The sequence below is a fragment of the Ochotona princeps genome, chromosome 22 (assembly GCF_030435755.1).
Source record: "Ochotona princeps isolate mOchPri1 chromosome 22, mOchPri1.hap1, whole genome shotgun sequence".
In the NCBI taxonomy this organism is placed as follows: Eukaryota; Metazoa; Chordata; class Mammalia; order Lagomorpha; family Ochotonidae; genus Ochotona; species Ochotona princeps.
The window spans coordinates 9,954,873-9,971,704 of NC_080853.1; the positions used below are offsets into that span (position 1 = coordinate 9,954,873).

At 49.4% G+C, this 16,832-nt stretch overlaps 1 protein-coding gene across 6 annotated transcripts; it reads left to right on the plus strand.

The window, feature by feature from the left end:
• The first annotated feature begins 2 nt into the window (after nucleotides 1–2).
• On the plus strand, nucleotides 3–15,834 carry WFDC3 (WAP four-disulfide core domain 3). Of its 6 annotated transcripts, XM_058679805.1 has the most exons (8): nucleotides 3–102; nucleotides 2,457–2,544; nucleotides 2,715–2,807; nucleotides 3,315–3,446; nucleotides 3,952–4,098; nucleotides 12,172–12,303; nucleotides 14,952–15,137; nucleotides 15,673–15,834. In XM_058679805.1, the coding sequence occupies exons 3-8, from the start codon at nucleotides 2,729–2,731 to the stop codon at nucleotides 15,687–15,689; spliced, it is 693 nt and encodes a 230-aa protein (XP_058535788.1). In that variant the 5' UTR covers nucleotides 3–102; nucleotides 2,457–2,544; nucleotides 2,715–2,728; the 3' UTR covers nucleotides 15,690–15,834. The 6 variants fall into 6 exon arrangements, with proteins under 6 accessions (XP_058535788.1, XP_058535790.1, XP_058535785.1 ...); XM_058679802.1 differs by lacking the exon at nucleotides 2,457–2,544 and having other exon boundaries at nucleotides 27–102; nucleotides 15,673–15,788; XM_058679801.1 differs by lacking the exon at nucleotides 2,457–2,544 and having other exon boundaries at nucleotides 39–160; nucleotides 15,673–15,788.
• Nucleotides 15,835–16,832: the final 998 nt, after the last annotated feature.

Below are 16,832 nucleotides of genomic sequence, written 5' to 3' on the forward strand. Positions count from 1 at the left end.
GCCCGGAAGCTGGGCGCCCAGCGCCGCGGCGTTACCCGGGGAACCGAACCGCCGCCTTTCTCGCCTCTGTCCCGGGACGCCGTGCAAGCGGGGCGAGATGGGGTAGGGGAGAGAGCACGCGTGTTTGCGGTTAGACAGAAATGACTGCACATCCGTTGCGGTAGAGGGGTTAGGGACATTGGCTCTGGGATTGGATTGCCTGCTTTGATTTAGGGACTAGCGAGGCAGTGAGGACTAAGTGAGTTAATACGTCTCTCTCTCTCTCTCTCTCTCTCTCTCTCTCTCACACACACACACACACACACACACACACACACACACACTGTCCTCTGTTATTTTTCTTCCGAAATTATAGCGGCCTCAACCCTTTTTGACCCTTTTTAAAGCCACTGTGAATTAACTTTCTTACCTGTTCCAGATTACTGGAGGGGGAGGTTTATAATAAATCTTGTATGTGTAAATGTATGTGTGGATGGACATGTGAATGTTAGATCATCAACCCATGGTCATTATCTCTGTGTTCAGACATCAGCTTTGTCATGATAGGGGGCGGCTTCCTGGGTCGAACTCTTTCGCCTGTTAAGGGGGAGTTTACCCTGTGCCTTGATTGTCTGCTGCCCTTTTATTCCACAAGACTAAGCAAGCAGTGGCAGTGGACACTGTTAGGTATGTCCACAAGGCTGTTGTCAGGCCAGGTGGAAGCCAGGAGCTTCCTCTGAGACTTCACGTGCATGCAGGCGCTCAAGAACTCGGGCCGGCCTCCGCTGCTTTCCCAGGCCACAGGCAGGGAGCTGGAGTGGAAGTGGGGCATCTGGCATTTGAACTAGAATGCTGGTGAGGGCTTAGCATGGTACACCCCCATGCCAGCTCTCCAGACTGGTTCTTTTTTTCCCCCATTTTTTATTATATTTTTGACAATCTTTACATAGTTAATTAGGGTAAAAAGGTTCAAGGGCTATAGGAAAGTGGGTAAGACTATTATTTCCATATTGTTTCCTTCATGTATCTGAGGTAAAGGGGGATATTGAGGGAGAAGCCCCACCCAGTTTCCCACCCACCCCAAGTCCTGGTTGTGGGCCATGCTCTGAGATACTTGCTCAAGTGGTTTCGATAGTTCACCAGTTATGAATTGCAGCCAGTCTCGCCACTCCAAGCACGATGAGGTCATTGAGGAATCCACTGGTTGACATAGTCCATCATAGAGTCTCCGTTTGCCCAGTATTTCGCTGCTAACATATAGCTGAGGTGGTTGATTGACTTGTTCTGTCTTCTATCTGTTCATGGTTAGGGTTCTGAGTCCGGCATTTCGATTGGGGAGATCCCCAAAGAAACTTCGTCTGAGGTGTTCCCAGACCAGATTCTTGTATATACTAGCAAGTTCAGGGACCAGCACAGTCCATCATCACGATCAGCTGGTGGTTGCAATTGCTGGGTTGGTTCTGTTTTCAGCACCGACTTCCACTTGAACCAGCAGGTGTTGCAGACCAGCCTGGTTCTGCCCAGCACATACTTGGCCCTCACATAAACCAGTGGGAGCTGCTGCCCAGTCAGAGCGACCCACAATAACCCCTACCAGGCTGGCCTCCTACCCTGGTTTGCCAGTATATGTAGCAGACCAGTCAGACTGATTCTTTTTTAAAAAAAATTATTTGAAAGATAGAGTTACAGAGCAAGAGAGTGAGAGTAAGAGGCTAAAAGCCTCACCCTGAAATTCCATTTCTTTCTTTTTTTTTTTTTAAAGATTTATTTATTTTATTACAAAGTCAGATATACAGAGAGGAGGAGAGACAGAGAGGAAGATCTTCTGTCCGATGATTCACTCCCCAAGTGAGCCGCAATGGCCGGTGCGCGCCGACCCGAAGCCGGGAACCAGGAACCTCTTTCGGGTCTCCCACGCGGGTGCAGTGTCCCAATGCATTGGGCCGTCCTCAACTGCTTTCCCAGGCCACAAGCAGGGAGCTGGATGGGAAGTGGAGCTGCCGGGATTAGAACCGGTGGCCATATGGGATCCCGGGGCCTTCAAGGCGAGGACTTTAGTCGCTAGGCCACGCCGCCGGGCCCTGAAATAACATTTCATCTCTTATGCAAGTAACAGGAGCCCAGGGACTTGAGCCGTCTTACGCTGCCTTCACAGGGAAATTAGCTGGGATCTGAGTTGGAAGCGAAGGAACTGGGACTCCAAGCAGCACCCCTATGGGATGTGGGCATTGCAGGTGGTGGTCTTTGCCCCCTGTGGCATGACTCTGGCCTCAGTCATTTCCAAGTGCTGTGGCGGTTCTTTCTGTCCTTCCTAGGGGACAGTGTTGTTCGGTTTCGCCAGTGTTGTTAACGCCGGTCGTTTTCTTGTGAAGTTGTGCCTGTATTCCTTCCCACAGTTGTTTCAGCTGTCGCCGTGGTCATCCAGGGTTCCCTTTGTTCCTTTATCCAGTGGCTGGCTGTCTCTCTGTTTTTCTCAGCCATGTTCTAGATTGCTCGTCATTGTGCAGAGGGTGCTGCGTGTGTTGCATCGTGGAACTGGATCCCCGCCATCCCATGCTGCCTTTGGTAGTGCCAGGAATCTTCCCATACGCCCACAGCCAGTGCCGCTTCTTGCCAGGAGGAGATATTCGCTGGCACGCGGAAGACTTGGAGACTGGGTGTAGGGCCGTGCCCTCATCCTGTCCTCTCCTGAGGCAAGTTGGAAGCATCTGGCCTGACGGAAGCTCTTCTCTCAGATCTCAGCATCGCCATGACGATAAGTGGCCTCTTCCTCCTGAAGGCATTTGTTCTTGGGTCTCTGGCAGCCTGGGTTACCGCAGGAGAGCTTGGTAAGTGACCTTTGGGGGAGGCTCTCTGGCCGGTGAGAACAGGAAGGGACCTGCAGAGATGTCTGCCGAACCTCCTCCTCTCCCCACTCCCGCTACTACTCAGCATGGAGTTCCTTATTGGTAGAGACGAGAATCTATATAGAACAAGGCTAGGCAATTAGGTGTTCTGGACAGCCCAGCATGTCCTTCTGGCTTTCCCAACCCTCTGCGCACAGAACTGGGACTTCTGGTTGGCCTAGCTAGAGGTCCCAGCTTTTCATTAAAGCCCCTGGAGTGTGAACAGGATCATCCCAGCGTTCTTGTATCTGCAGGATGGCTGGCTGGTCCTTCGGTGCTGGTGTGTGTGTGTGTGAGAGCAATTGTATGGTAGGTGGGGGAAGTGATTGCAGAGATAATGTTGGTATAGGAAAGCCTGCAGAGCCCAAATGTTCTGGAAGTGCCCTTGGCCCCCCGCACCCCATCTGTGGAGGCCTGATCGTTACTGAACCTGAGGTGCTGTCTTTGCAGTGAAACCTGGAGCCTGTCCTCCTGATAAGAACCCCTGCAGAGACTTGTGCCAGAGTGACGACGCGTGTCCAGCCGGCCACAAGTGCTGCAGCACCGGCTGTGGGCGGGTGTGCCGGGGAGGCCTTCCCAAGGGTACGTTGGCCTGAGGAGGACAAAATATCTGTCCCCGTGGGCTGTCCGGATTTGCCTCTGCCCCACACAAACCTACCTCCTGGACTGACTTTTGCCTAGCGAACCCCATTTCTCTCTCCCTTGGAGATCCCTCACCCTTTAATCAGTTAGCACTCCAGCTGTTTCCCTTCTGTGAGGAAAAGTGCAGCTCTGCCTGTCGGTCTCCTACCTTGGACTTGACTTCTTGGGGAAGCCAGAGGGCGGAGTTGGGAAAGGAAGCCTGTTTAAGGTAGGGATTTTGAGAGACCATAGCATCACACATTTTTTTTTAGCTGTAAACATAAACACCTTGTTTATTTATTTTTAAATCTTAAGGTTTTAGTCTCAAGTTCCTCATCCGGAGAATTAGAATAGCTAAGGTCAAAAGTGATTTTCCTGGTGCAAGGTCATGGCCTGCTGTGATTGTCAGCCACTGTTAGTCTCCTTTCTGTGGCCATCACGCCCTTTTTTTCTTCTTTTGCTGCAGGGAGGAGAGGAGAATGCCCCAGGGTTCTTCGAAAGCAGTCCTGCGTCAGAAGGTGCGTCAACGATGAGTCTTGTCCGGGTGAGAAGAAATGCTGCACATTTGGCTGCGAGAAGAGCTGCGTGGTCCCCAAATCTGCACAGATGTTGGGTGAGAAGTCCTCTTCCCCAGACCCCACAGTCTGGCTGGCCTGCTTGGTTCTTCTTCAGAAACACATGCACCCTCCTGTTGCTAGTTTTACTTTGGAAAAAAAAAATTAAGTGCCTGATACATTTTGAGACTTTAGAAATAGAGATAGAGAGGGAATACCCAAGCCAGGATGCTTTGTGGGAAGGGCAAGCCGGGTGTGTCCTCATTTGCAGGCAGGTGTGACAGCTGTGGAATAGTTCCCCGTTCCCACAGCCAGCCGTGATGCTCTTGGTTAAACGCTTCACCCGAGGATCTGCAAAGGGAGAGCAGAATGGAATCAGGATGCCTGCGGAAGGCGGCTCACGGTTCCCTTCTCGCTTGCATCAGGGGCCCAGTGCCCTCCGTGTGCACGCACATGTCCTGTTGGAAGTAGGTCCTGCTGAATTCTGATTCTGCTATGCAAGTATTTCAAAGAGATGGCTTTTCCTTCTTGGGAGGTCCCCATAGCCTAAATCTCCATTTCAACATTTATGCCTTCAACATGGTTTTGGAAGGCTTGCTGATTGCCAGTTCTTATCCCTGTTGCTGTAAGGCAGTAACAATGGATTACGCCACAGCTAGTAAGGCTGGCCTCTGATATGGAACTGTCATTGAGCATTCTTGCTGCCCTGCTTCTCATCCGACATCCTGTTGGTGTGTCTGGGAAGGCAGTGGATGGTGGTTCAAGAGCTTGGGGGAAAGCTGGATGGAGTTCCTGGCTCCCAACTCTGAGCTGGCCCAGCCCTGGCTGTTGTGGGTATTTGGGGAATGAGGCAGCAGATAAATATATCTTTTTCCCTGTCTCTCTTTCACTCTGCCTTTCAGATAAATAAATAAATAGATATGTAATGAAGGGAAGAGAAAGAGAGATTTTTCCAACCCCTGGCTCATTCCCCAGAAGTCTCCCAATACCAGCTACACATGCAGGAGCCGGGGGGCTGGATCTCTGTCCAGATGTCCCATGTGGGTGACAGGAGCCCAGTAATTCCAGCCGTGATCTGCTGCCCCCCAGGCTGCAGCAGGAGTCTGGATTGGAAGCAGCAGTGCTAGGACCAGATTTGCACTCCAGTTCCAAGCAGCAGCTCAACCCTGTGCCAAAATGCCGGCCCCCCAAATGTATACACATTCTATCACGATGTCTCTTCCCAAATGTTGAGGTTTTTTTTTTTTTTTTTCAGGAATGATGCTAGATATGTAAATTAACTTAGGAGGAACGTGACATTGTAATGATGAATTTTTGTATCTTCTCCCATTGTTCAATTGTTTTTGGTGTATTTCAGTGTGTTTTAAAGTTTATAAGCATGTCTTGAATAGTTTATACTTTCGTATTTTATTTTCTCCTCAGTTGTCCTAATTGGGACCTTCCACTATCTGAATGTGTGTGGTCGCAGTGTGTTCAGGGGAAAAAGCCTGGGTTTGGGTTGTCAAGAGCCTTAGGTTCAGGCTTGGGGTTCACTAGGCCTGGTCAGCCGGTCCTTGCACAAGTGTCTTCTGTGGCTCTGGGCCTCTGTTCTTTTTCCTGTAAGATGGAGAAACAAAACACAATGAACCTGGATGGTTGTTGTAATGACGCATAGTATGTAAAATGGCACTCAGGATACAGTCACTTCCTTCATCTTGCCTCCTAAAGGGGGCTGGGTGGGACAAACAGTTTCTCTTCCCCTCTTCACTTCCTCTCGGAGACTCTGAAATTCCATGACACGTGACAACATCTTTCTTTCCAGCCACACCAGTCCAAGTAGCATGTCCTTTCCCAGTTCCCACTGGAGCTGTTTGTGTCTGGCAGGGGCAGCTGCCTTGGGCAGCCTGCCCACATGAAAGAATAGAAGTTTGTACTCCTTGCCAGGATGCTCGTGGTCCAGCTCTGGGAACCTGTCTCGGTGGCTCACTGCCTGCCTGTAGGGCTTGGGACAATCTGGCCAGTGTTTGAAGCTGTCATGGCTAACTTGTGGGGGCCGAGGCTGAGGCTGGCACCCAGGCACAGTGGCTCTGCGAGCTGCCCAGGCCCCTGGCCAACGCAGACTGGGCTGCTTTTTCCTCAAAGCTAGGTGGACAGGCCAGAGGAAGGGTGTCCCACTGATCTCCTAGGACCTGCTGGGGGGGCATGGCTAGCTTGGTAGGAGGCCACATTCTACAAGTCCTCCTCCTATTAGCAGTAGTGGCCTGTCATAAGTGTGAATCCTAGCTCTTCTGCTTGCTTGGTGTGTGGACTTGGGCAAGTCCCTTCATCTCCCTGAGCCTTGCTTTTGTCATCTATAAAATGGGAATGAGGATATTTACCTCACAGTCTGAGGATGCAGTTTAGAAGAAACGCATCGTAAGACGTCTACACTAAAGCTGCCAAGGAATGCTCAGTAGCTTGTGGAGTTGCACCCAACACCACTCTGTTGAAGAGCTTTCGCCACTCGGCTGGAAACTGACCTGCCCATTTGCTTGCTCACATACTCATTTGTTGAGTGTATAGTGTCTCTTCCTTGCTTGGCATTTGGGTATCCAGTGGTGCTGGCACAGCACTTGCTCGTGGTGAGAAAGACAGGAAACAGCCAAGTAGGCAAATGGAAAATAACCACAAGTCGTGCTGTGAGCTCTGAGGGTGATTACAAGGGCCATTTTTAACTCCAAGAAATGTATGAACAAATGTGCCATTCTAAACTCTGAGAATGAGAAGGAGGTGGCCATTGCACTGAATACTACGAAGAGGCCATTGCAAGGGCCAAGGGAGTGAAAGGAGGCCAGTGTGTCTGGAGGACAACGGAGAGGGAGAATGGTTCCAGTTGAGGTTGAAGAGGTAGGCAGGGCCCAGGCTTGAGGGGTGGTGGTGTTCAGGACTTCCCTTTTAGTCGTTATTCTAAGCACAAGAGGAAGCTTTTGAGGGGGTTGAAAAGCAGGGTTTGGCCTAGGGTTTTTATTTTTTTAGATTTACTTATTTTGTTTGGAAAGGCAGATTTACAGAGAGAAGGAGAGACAGAGAGGAAGATCTTCTACTGATTCACTGCCTAAGTGGCCGCAATGGCTGGAGCTCAGCCGATCCAAAGCCAGGAGCCAGGAGCTTCTTCCGGCTCTCCCATGTGGATGCAGGGTACCAAGGCTTTGGGCTGTCCTCGACTGCTTCCCCCAGGCCACAAGCAGGGAGCTGGATGGGAAGTGGGACAGCCAGGATAGAAACTGGCTCTCATATGGGATCCCAGCACATGCAAGGCAAGGACTTCAGCCACTAGGCCACCGTACTGGGCCCGGTCTAGTTTTCCTTTGCTTTTTTCGTGTTTGAAGAAGCATGTGGGCAGGAAAAGCAGGTGAAGCATTAGTTCAGCAACCACTGGGGAGACTTAGGTGGGAGGTGACATTGCAGGTGTGGAAAAGTAGGGGGCTATGGGTCCTTGATCACAGGGTGTGGGACTGGGTGTGGCTGTGGATGTTGAGAGAGAGAGGATGATGCAGGGTGAGGGTGGTGTTGCTTCCTGGGGAGGAATGGGTAAGGGATAAAGATTTGGATGAAGCCAGGAGTTGTCCTCTTGCCTGCCCCACTGTGGCCCACCTCCCCTCTGTAGGAAGTGTAGCTGCTCTGGGACTCGCAGCTTTGCTTACTGTAACACATTCTGTGTGTGAGTTGGCGGAGCAGGCTTACCATGCATCTGGTTGGCCTTTTTCTAAAAACTCTGGTTGTTCAGAGAAAGAGTTAACCTAGCAGACTCAAGGCTGCTATACCTGGAACGGCCTGCCGGCAAGGGGAGCCCTTGGCTGGCTCCTGGGAATGTCACCTCACTCTGCCTAGATTGGTTGTGCAAGGCATATGATCCAGGCTGAGACCCCTGCCTTCCTTCTGAGAGTCTAGAATCATGGCGTGTGCTGGGCAGAGGGTGCCTGCATTAGCAGTCTCAAATAACAGCCTGTGCACCAAGTGTTTCATGGATTCCCCTGGTCGGCAACATCTCACACGTGTTCCAGCACTGTACCAGAGGAGTTCAGTGTGTTCTGTTGGACAGCCTAGAGAGAACTCAGGGAAAACTGTGCTATTTTTCTTCTTTGTCCTATACAATTTTTCCTTTTGATGATTGCTTTTCTTTTAACTTTGAAATTATTTATTTGAAAGGCAGATTTAGAGAGAAGGGGAGAGAGAGAGAAATAGATTTCTTCCAACCACTGCCCATAATAATTAGGCCTAACAAGTTCTGAGTCAGGAGTCAAAATCCAGAAACTCCATCCAGGTTTCCCATGTGGGTGGCAGGAAACCAAGTACTTAAGCTGTTATCTGCTGCCCTTTTAGGTGCATTAACAGGAAGCTGGATTGGAATAACCAGGATTTGAACCAAGCACTTTTGATATGGAAGATGGACATTTCCAAGTGATGACTTAACTCACTTGCATCTCTCGCCCTTCCCACTGGGTTTTATGTTTTGGAAACACCAAGTATTCTTGCTGGAATGTAGGGAATCACAAAGATTCGGTTTAGACCATAAGAACTCAGTGTCAGAGCTGAAGGTTGAGACCCAGTTCTGCCACCATTGGCTTTAGGCAAGTGTTTTCCCAACCTGGGTGTCTGTCTCTGAATTAGAAAGGGAGAGAAGAGAAGAGAAGAGAAGAGAAGAGAAGAGAAGAGAAGAGAAGAGAAGAGAAGAGAAGAGAAGAGAAGAGAAGAGAAGAGAAGAGAAGAGAAGAGAAGAGAAGAGAAGAGAAGAGAAGAGAAGAGAAGAGAAGAGAAGAGAAGAGAAGAGAAGAGAAGAGAAGAGAAGAGAAGAGAAGAGAAGAGAATATATTTGGTAGCCCAGGAAGCCTTTCTTGGCTTAAGAAACTCTGAAGTTTAATTTCTCCTAGGAACTGGCTTTCTTACCTCAGACACAGTGAAAACTGGAACCAAGATGGGGTGTGTGACTGTCTCCTGGGCTTCTGCCATGTTACTGGTTGTTGATAACTTGGCATTTGGGGATAGGATGATAGAGAGCAGGGATACTGTCCCCATCCTGGGCGTCATTCCCACTTCTTATCCCGATTTCCTGGTAAGGTGATTGTGGGAACCACCGCTCATGAGGACCTGACGTTACTCAGCTAGTGAAAGGCACAAGATACTGTCTCCAGGGATCTTGATGAGACATGTTGTTGCGGTGTCTGTGGGAGATGTGGAAGGGATCAGCAGACCACATTTCTAGAGAACTGGATTTCAGAGTGTGAGGAAAGGGGGTGTAGTTGGGCTTGTGAATTCCTGATGTTCAAGTGCGAGATAGGAGTCATTTGTTTTTGTTTTGTTTTGTTTTTTTCTTTAACATGTTGGTTGCTCAATACTATGTCAATTAATTCCATGACGTTGTAAATTGTTGCTGATGTTATGTCGGGGCTTTTAATTGATAGGGATGGTGCTCTGCCAGCTCTACCTTCAGACCAGAGATGGTCTCCCCAACAAGCCGTTGAATTTGTCTGGGCAATGAGATGCTGGACTCTGTGCTTGGTATATGCTTGCAATGAAAGAATCTCAACTGATTTTGAACTGTGGTAATGCAGCAAGGTGGAGGAATCCACTATGGGGGGGAGGGTTTGGGGAAGGGTGGGGAAATCCCAGTGCATATGGGACTGTGTCATATAATGCAATGTAATTAATAAAAAAAAAAGATTGAAAGAAAAAAAAAGAGATAGGAGTCATTTGGCAGACATTCAAGCCTGTTGGAGTAGGTGGGCTTGCTCAGTGCTGGTCACAAAGGATGTTTTCTTTCCTTTATTATCATTTTTTTAATTTTTGAAAAGGTAGATCTGATTTGCAGAGAGAAGGAGAGACAAAAAGATATTCCATCTGTTGATTCACTTTCCAAGTGGCCACAATGGTCAGAGCTAACTGATCTGAAGCAAAAAGCCAGGAGCTTCCACTGGGTCTCCCACATAGGTGCAGGGTCCTAAGGCTTTAGGCCATGCTCTACTACTTTCCTAGGCTACAAGCAGGGAGCTGGATGGGAAGTGGAGTAGCAGGACATGAACCATGCCCATGTGGGATTCAGGTGCTTGCAAGGCGAGACTACTGCGCTGGACCCACAAAGGATGTTTTCTGATTGTGTGAGCCTTAACACCTTCACTGAGGACCCCTTTATTGCTTCTCAAGTTTGGCAAAAGGGAGCACAAGGAAGTCAGGATGAAGTCCTGGGACAGAGGCTGGAGAAGAGCAGGATGCTCCTGCGATTGACCACTTCCGGGTCAAGCTCAGCAACACAGGAAGAGCTGGGAGGTGCAGTGCTCTAGGTACCTAATTTATAGAGTATGTGGTTCCAACTTCACATGGAATTGATGGTACTGACTTTTCCCAACAGGGAGATATTTATGTCTAGGTTTCTCAACTCTTGGACAAAGGGACTTTGTTCACTGTTACATGGATGTCAGCATTTGTCCAGAAGCTGGGGCGGTGTAGGAGACTTTCTGGAGCCAGGCACATGCCATCATACTTGCCTGGACTGTTTTTTTTTCCTTTATAAAAGCTTTAATTGCCTGTTACCTTTCCCTTCATTTCATAAATTTGAAATAAACACTGAGCCGGATGAGTCATGGCGAGTTGGTTTGGTTTGGCTGTAGCCTTTGGATGTATCTGCCTCTGACGACCTGGCTACCTGCTACGTGTTCTAAAGATGGAGAGGTAGAAGGCATCTCCACTCTGTGCTGTGTTGTCCCTGACTTCTGTGCTACCTCTGGGCAAGCGCTTTCTCTTCTCTGAGTTTCCTGTTTAGCAACGATGAAGGAGGAGAGCAAGTATGTGCCGGGCTGCGTACAACAGAAACTTAACCAAATAGGGGTTCATTTCTCTCACATAACAGGAAGTTTCTGGAAGGTGGCTGGGCTGGACAGGTAGTTTCATGGTACCAGCAAAAATGAAGCTGTTTAACTTGAACTATGGTTATACAACAAGGTGGAGGAACCCACCATGGGGGGAGGGTGGGGAGAGAATCCCAGATTCTATGTAATTACAACACAATGTAATTAATGAATACATTTAATTAAAAAAAAGAAAAATACATGTGAATAAAAAAAAATGAAGCTGTTTTTGTCCTTCACCAAGTCCTTGACTTGGTCTTCATGGTGCTTGCTTCCTGTTGGAATAGGGCGGTTCTACCTCTGTGACATGTCTGTTTCAGACTGGGAAAAGAAAGAGCGAGATGCAGTTTGAAAGGGAAGTACTTCATTTATTGAAATGCAGAAGTCACCTAAGTTATTATGTCTTACTTTGTGGCCACTCTACTTGGAAGAGGATGTGGGGAAATGCATCAGTTTGGCTAGACCCCCAGTGTTAGATTGTCTGTAGCTACATAACAAGTCATCCTCAAACTTAGTAGTTTAAATCAATAATGGCTAACTCTTTCTCACAGATGTGTGGGGGGCTTGGACTTGGGTGAGCAGTTCACATCCCCACAGGATGTAGCTAAGGTCACTTGGCAGCTGCATTTAGCTGGGAGCCAAGTGGGGATTAGAGTGAGCTGGGTGGTCTGTCCGCCTCTGTATTCTCTGTCTGCCTCTGTATTCTCTGTCTGTGGGGGCCTTACCTCTCTGTTGTCTGAGCCTAGGCTGTGTTCTGGCTTGGTGCTTGGTTTCTGACAAGGGAATTTCTAAGATGACCAGCCCCAGTATATAAGTGCCCGTCAGACTTCTGCTTGGGTAGCGCTTGCTAATGTCTCACATTGTATGCTGAAGCTAAATGGTGAAATGCAGACCAGTATGAGAAGGGGCCTGCACAAAGGCACGAATCTCTGGGCTTGCAGTGCCTTCAAGGCCACCAGTGTAAATGTCAGCCACAGTAAGACAGAAGGGAGCACAAGCGTGGGGTTGGCACTTAGTGTGTGTGCCACAGTCAGAGCTGTTGAATTGTGGTTCTTAAACCGTAAGTGCTGAAATCAATTCCATAGTTTCTGGTCGGGATCCTCTCTCAAAAAGAGAGAGAGAGAAATGGCAAGGATATAAAATGCCAGGGAGCACTGCCATGACACATATAAATATGTATATTTTACGTATAGACACACATAAATATGTACCTGGAATGCAATGAAGAAAGTAGTTCATACTCTGGGCTCTGATACTTTGACTCTCTGGCAGAAGTTGGTGGTGAGTGTCCTGCTGACCCCCTTCCATGTGAAGAACTGTGTGATGGAGACCTGTCCTGTCCCCAGGGGCATAAATGCTGTAGCACCGGCTGTGGTCACGTCTGCCATGGAGACATTGAGGGAGGTACGTTGCTGTTCTGGGAAGGGACACCTGCGTGTTTTCTGCATCCTAATGATGACATGGGAGGGAGCCCCAAGAGGTCTATTTCATTTTAGGGAGCATCCAGATTTGTCAGACTTCTTGTGCCCCAGAGCCTCCAACCCAAAGGAACTCTCCTCAGGCCAGTCAGACATGTTGCCGTTCGGAGGACCAGGGGGAGGCAGGGTGGGTGGCAGGGGAGCACACCTACTGTTGCTGCCTCATCTTCATCTTCCTCTTCTCCTCCTTCTTACTTAATTACTTATTTGAAAGGTAGAGAGAGAGAGAATCTTCCATCCACTGGTTCACTCCCCAAATGGCCACAATAGCCAGAGCTGAAGCCAGAAACCAAGAGCTTCTTCCAGGTCTCCCACACGGATGAACTGTCCAAAGGCATTGGGCCATCCTCCGCTGCTTTCCCAAGCCATTAGCAGGGAGCTGTATAGAAGGTGGAGCAGCCAGGACATGAACTGGCACCTGTGTGGGATGCCGGCACTTGAAGATGGAGGATTATCCTGTTGAGATGTAGTGCCAGTCCCCAGACCTAATTTTTAGTGCAAAATTACCCCTCTTGTATGAGGTGAAATTGTAATTGGAAGCAAGTTATGAGGGTGCTTCCTCCAAAGGTTTGCAGAAAAGGGGATTGAAAAGATAAGTTGATCCTGTGTATTTGATTCAGTGGGACAGACACCCCTGGAATGCCCATGTTCCTTATCACAGTGGCTGGTGTAGAGTGCCGGATCCACTCCAGCTCCAGCTTCCTGCCAGTGTGCACCTGGAGAAGCAGCAGCGGAGAGCTTCAGTGCTTGGGTCCCCATCGCCTAGGTGGGAGACCTGGCGGGAGTTCTGGGCTCCTGGCTGCAGTCTGACCTAACCCTGGGTGTAAGAGGTTTTTGCAGAGTGAACCAGCGAATGGAACATCTCTCTTTTTCTCTGCTTCTCTGTTTTTCAAGTAAAAATGAAAATAAATAAATAAAAGAGAAAAGAACAAGTGGGTCTGGTGGTCATGGCACAGTGGGTTAAACTATTGCCCGAGACACCCACATTCCATGCTGGAGTGCCAGTCGGGGTCCTGGCTATACTGCTCCTGATCCCTCCAGCGGCCCATTGAGGCTTCCTGTGAGGAAGAAATGCTGGCCCAAATACTTGAGTGCCTGCCTCCCATATAGGGGACCCGGATGGAGTTCCAGTCTCCTGGCTTCACCCAGGCCCAGGCCTAGCTGTTGTGGGCATTCCTCTCCGTGCCTTTTCAGTAAATGAAAATATAAAATGTTTGCAAAATAATATTTATTTGGATGCAGAGATACTGAAATCCATGCCTATTTTTGTTTTTTTTTCACAATAGTCATTTTTGTTTTGGTTAACTTATTATCTTTTTTAAGATTTATTTATTTATTTATTTATTTATTTGGAAAGGCAGATATACAGAGAGGAGAAGAGACAGAGAGGAAAAGCTTCTGTCTGATGATTCACTCAAGTGGCCGCAACGGCTGGAGCTGAGCCAATCCGAAGCCAGGAACCAGGATCTTCCTCCAGGTCTCACACACGGGAGCAGGGTCCCAAATCTTTGGGCCGTCCTCCACTGCTTTTCCAGGCCACGAGCAGGGAGCTGGATAGGAAGCAGGGCTGCTGGGATTAGAACCGGCACCTATATGGGATCCTGGGTGTGCAAGGCGAGGACTTTAACCACTACGCTATCATGCTGGGCCCTTGGTGAACTTCTTAAAGACTCCTTATATGTGTGGATTTTAAAACTTCTTTCACACCAAGATAGCCTTACCTTCCAATTCCATTGTAATATATAGAGTAGATGAAGGCAGTTAGGTTCCTTTGTTTCTTCACTATTTTTTTTTAAAGATTTATTTTATTTTTATTACAAAGTCAGATACACTGAGAGGAGGAGAGACAGAGAGGAAGTGGAGCTGCTGGGATCAGAACCAGCAGCCATATGGGATCAAGGCAAGGACCTTAGCCACTAGGCCACGCTGCCGAGCCCTCTTCACTATTTTTTAAAAAGTGTGCTTTCGGGTTCCCTCTTTTGTGCCAGGCTCTGTGGAGCGCCCTTTCAGAATCCTTGAGGCAAATGTCATCTTGGTCTCTACATTCCCAGGCAAAGCTGGAGGCCTTGGGGAGAGACTCCTCCACATAGAACTTCTAGCCTATCAGGGAAGATAGATAATTCAATAAGGCATCATAATGAAGTGTGATATAACTGCGGGAGCACAAGGCAGGGGGCACCGTAATTCGTCCAGCTGTCTGAAACAGCCTCTCTGAGAAGTGACAAGGTCCAAGTAGAGGAGGAGGCGGTGGTGTAGGGGCCTCACTCCTTCTCTACTCCGCCCATCTTTGTCTCCATACCTGCAGAGCTATCAACTCCTGAGTCACCTCTCTCTTTGTGACACAGTTGGAAGACTCTTGAGTCCTCTTGACTCAGAACCCCCTTAAAGATCCTTACAAATGCCCGGACCCCGCAGCCTCACCACTTCCCAGAGACCTTGGTTTTGATTTAATGTGGGTTGAGGATTGAGTGTTCACCTGGCTGATCAGTGTCCAGGTTCTAGATGGGAGCTTGGAGACCGTGAGCCGGCATCCTGCCCTTTTTTTTTTTTTTCTCCCTGCTGTTTTTCCCACAGGGCGAGCAGGCAATTGTCCCAGTGTTCTGGTGGGTCTGTGCATCGTCAGCTGTGTGACGGATGAGAACTGTCAGGCTGGGGAGAAGTGCTGCAAGTCAGGGTGCGGCCGCTTCTGTGTCCCACTAGGCCTGCTGCCTGAACGCACCGCCCACGCCAACTGGACAGTCAGCTCCGATTCCCAATCAGGTGGGTCCAGTCCGTGGGCATCAACTACGGACTTAACTGCTGTGCGTGGCGCATTGGCGGAGGTGCCGGGAAGGGAACTGTTAAAGGTCAAGAAGAATCTAGTTGGAGAAAAAGAATCTGTGCCACACGTAGGATCCTTCATGTAAACAGTGTGAGCTTGTGGGTGGTTGGAGTGGGTGCAGCTCCCCAGGAAGGTCTTTGTGATTTGACCCAAGCCCCAAGACTCAGCATATGTGATGAAGTGGGGGCTAGCTGAGCAGCGTGCCAGACAGGTAACCCGAGATCGTTACCGAAGGCATGGAGGTTGGGATGGCTGTGACGTGCCTAGGGGTTAGGTGAAGAGTGGGTAAAGAACAGGTGGGTCTTCCATTTTTGCAAGAGGAGATGCAAGGTTGTTCTCTCAATAAGTCCTCAGTGCCAGTTTGGTTTGGATGGTCCGGGACTCAGGAGCCAAAGTTCTTGACAGTGGATGAAACTCCCTGGGTAGCTGGGACCTGGAGGGCACACTTGTGACTTGGTATCCCTTCTATTGCAGAGGTCCTGGAGCCCTAGCTGTCCCGACTTCCCTGGAGCTTTTGCCAACTCTAGGAGATGTGACTTGGCAGCCAGGAGAAGGTGTCATCTTGGGACTATGCCAAGCCTAGGGCCCTTCTGGCCCTCTCGACTCTGCTTTCTTCCTGCTGCTGCCTGGAGAGTTGAGCTGGCCCTGTGGTTAGACAGCGGATGTGCGTGCTGCTGCGCCCTAATAAAGGCTGCTTCTGACCCTTGTGTGTGTGTGTGTTCTTTAGGGTTCCAGATGAGAGTTCAAGGGAGAACAGGGGGTTCTGAGTGTGGCTGTGGGACTGAGACTGACAGACTGAAGAGGAGGGCCGATAGGTTCTTTCTGAGAACACTGAACATGGGTGTTGGTTGAGTGTGGGGCTCCAGGAGACACGGGTGGAAGCTAAGCCTAGGCGGACTCTGTGTAGACTTGTCTCAAGTCCCACGGGTGGTGGAGACTGGTCCCTGGCTTGGGCCTGTTGACCTTCTTTTATTGGAGAACGTGGGTTCGATGCGGAACAGGGTTGGGTAAAGATTTTCACCTTGGACCTCCTTCCTCGAGGGCCAGTCCTTGACTCCAAGACAGGCAGCTTGGTCCATCAGCGGTTTCACTGAAGGGAGGGTAGACCCCCAGATTCTTGAAACCAAGATGACTTTAGAAAGTTTCATTTTTTAAAAATTTATTCTTATTGGAAAGGCAGGTCAGATTTTACAGAGAGAAGGAAAGACAAGACAGAGATCTTCCATCTGCTGGTTTACTCCCCAAATGGGTGCAATGGCTGAAGCTGAACTGATCTGAAGCCAGGAGCCAGGAGTTTCTTCTTTTGGGCCATCCTCGACTGCCTTCCCAGGCCACAAGCAGGGAGCTGGATGGGAAGTGGAGCTGCCGGGATTAGAACCGGCGCCCATATGTGTTCCCGGGGCGCGTTCAAGGCGAGGACTTTTAGCCACTAGGCCACGCCGCCGGGCCCCAGGGTGCTGGGCTCTACTTAAGAAACTAGAACTCGGGCCTGGCGTGGTAGTCTAGCAGCTGAAGTCTTAACCTTGCACATACCAGGATCCCATATGGGCGCTGGTTCTAATCCCGGCAGCTCCGCTTCCCATCCAGCTCCCTGCTTGTGACCTGGGAAGGCAGTCGAGGACGGCCCAGAGCAC

Bases quoted from the DNA above. Each gene is read 5' to 3' on its own strand.
- WFDC3 (XM_058679805.1), top strand. From the start codon at position 2,729: ATGACGATAAGTGGCCTCTTCCTCCTGAAGGCATTTGTTCTTGGGTCT. The intron at 2,808-3,314 runs GTAAGTGACCTT...CTGTCTTTGCAG, and splicing joins GGTTACCGCAGGAGAGCTTG to TGAAACCTGGAGCCTGTCCT. The intron at 12,304-14,951 runs GTACGTTGCTGT...TTTTTCCCACAG, and splicing joins CCATGGAGACATTGAGGGAG to GGCGAGCAGGCAATTGTCCC.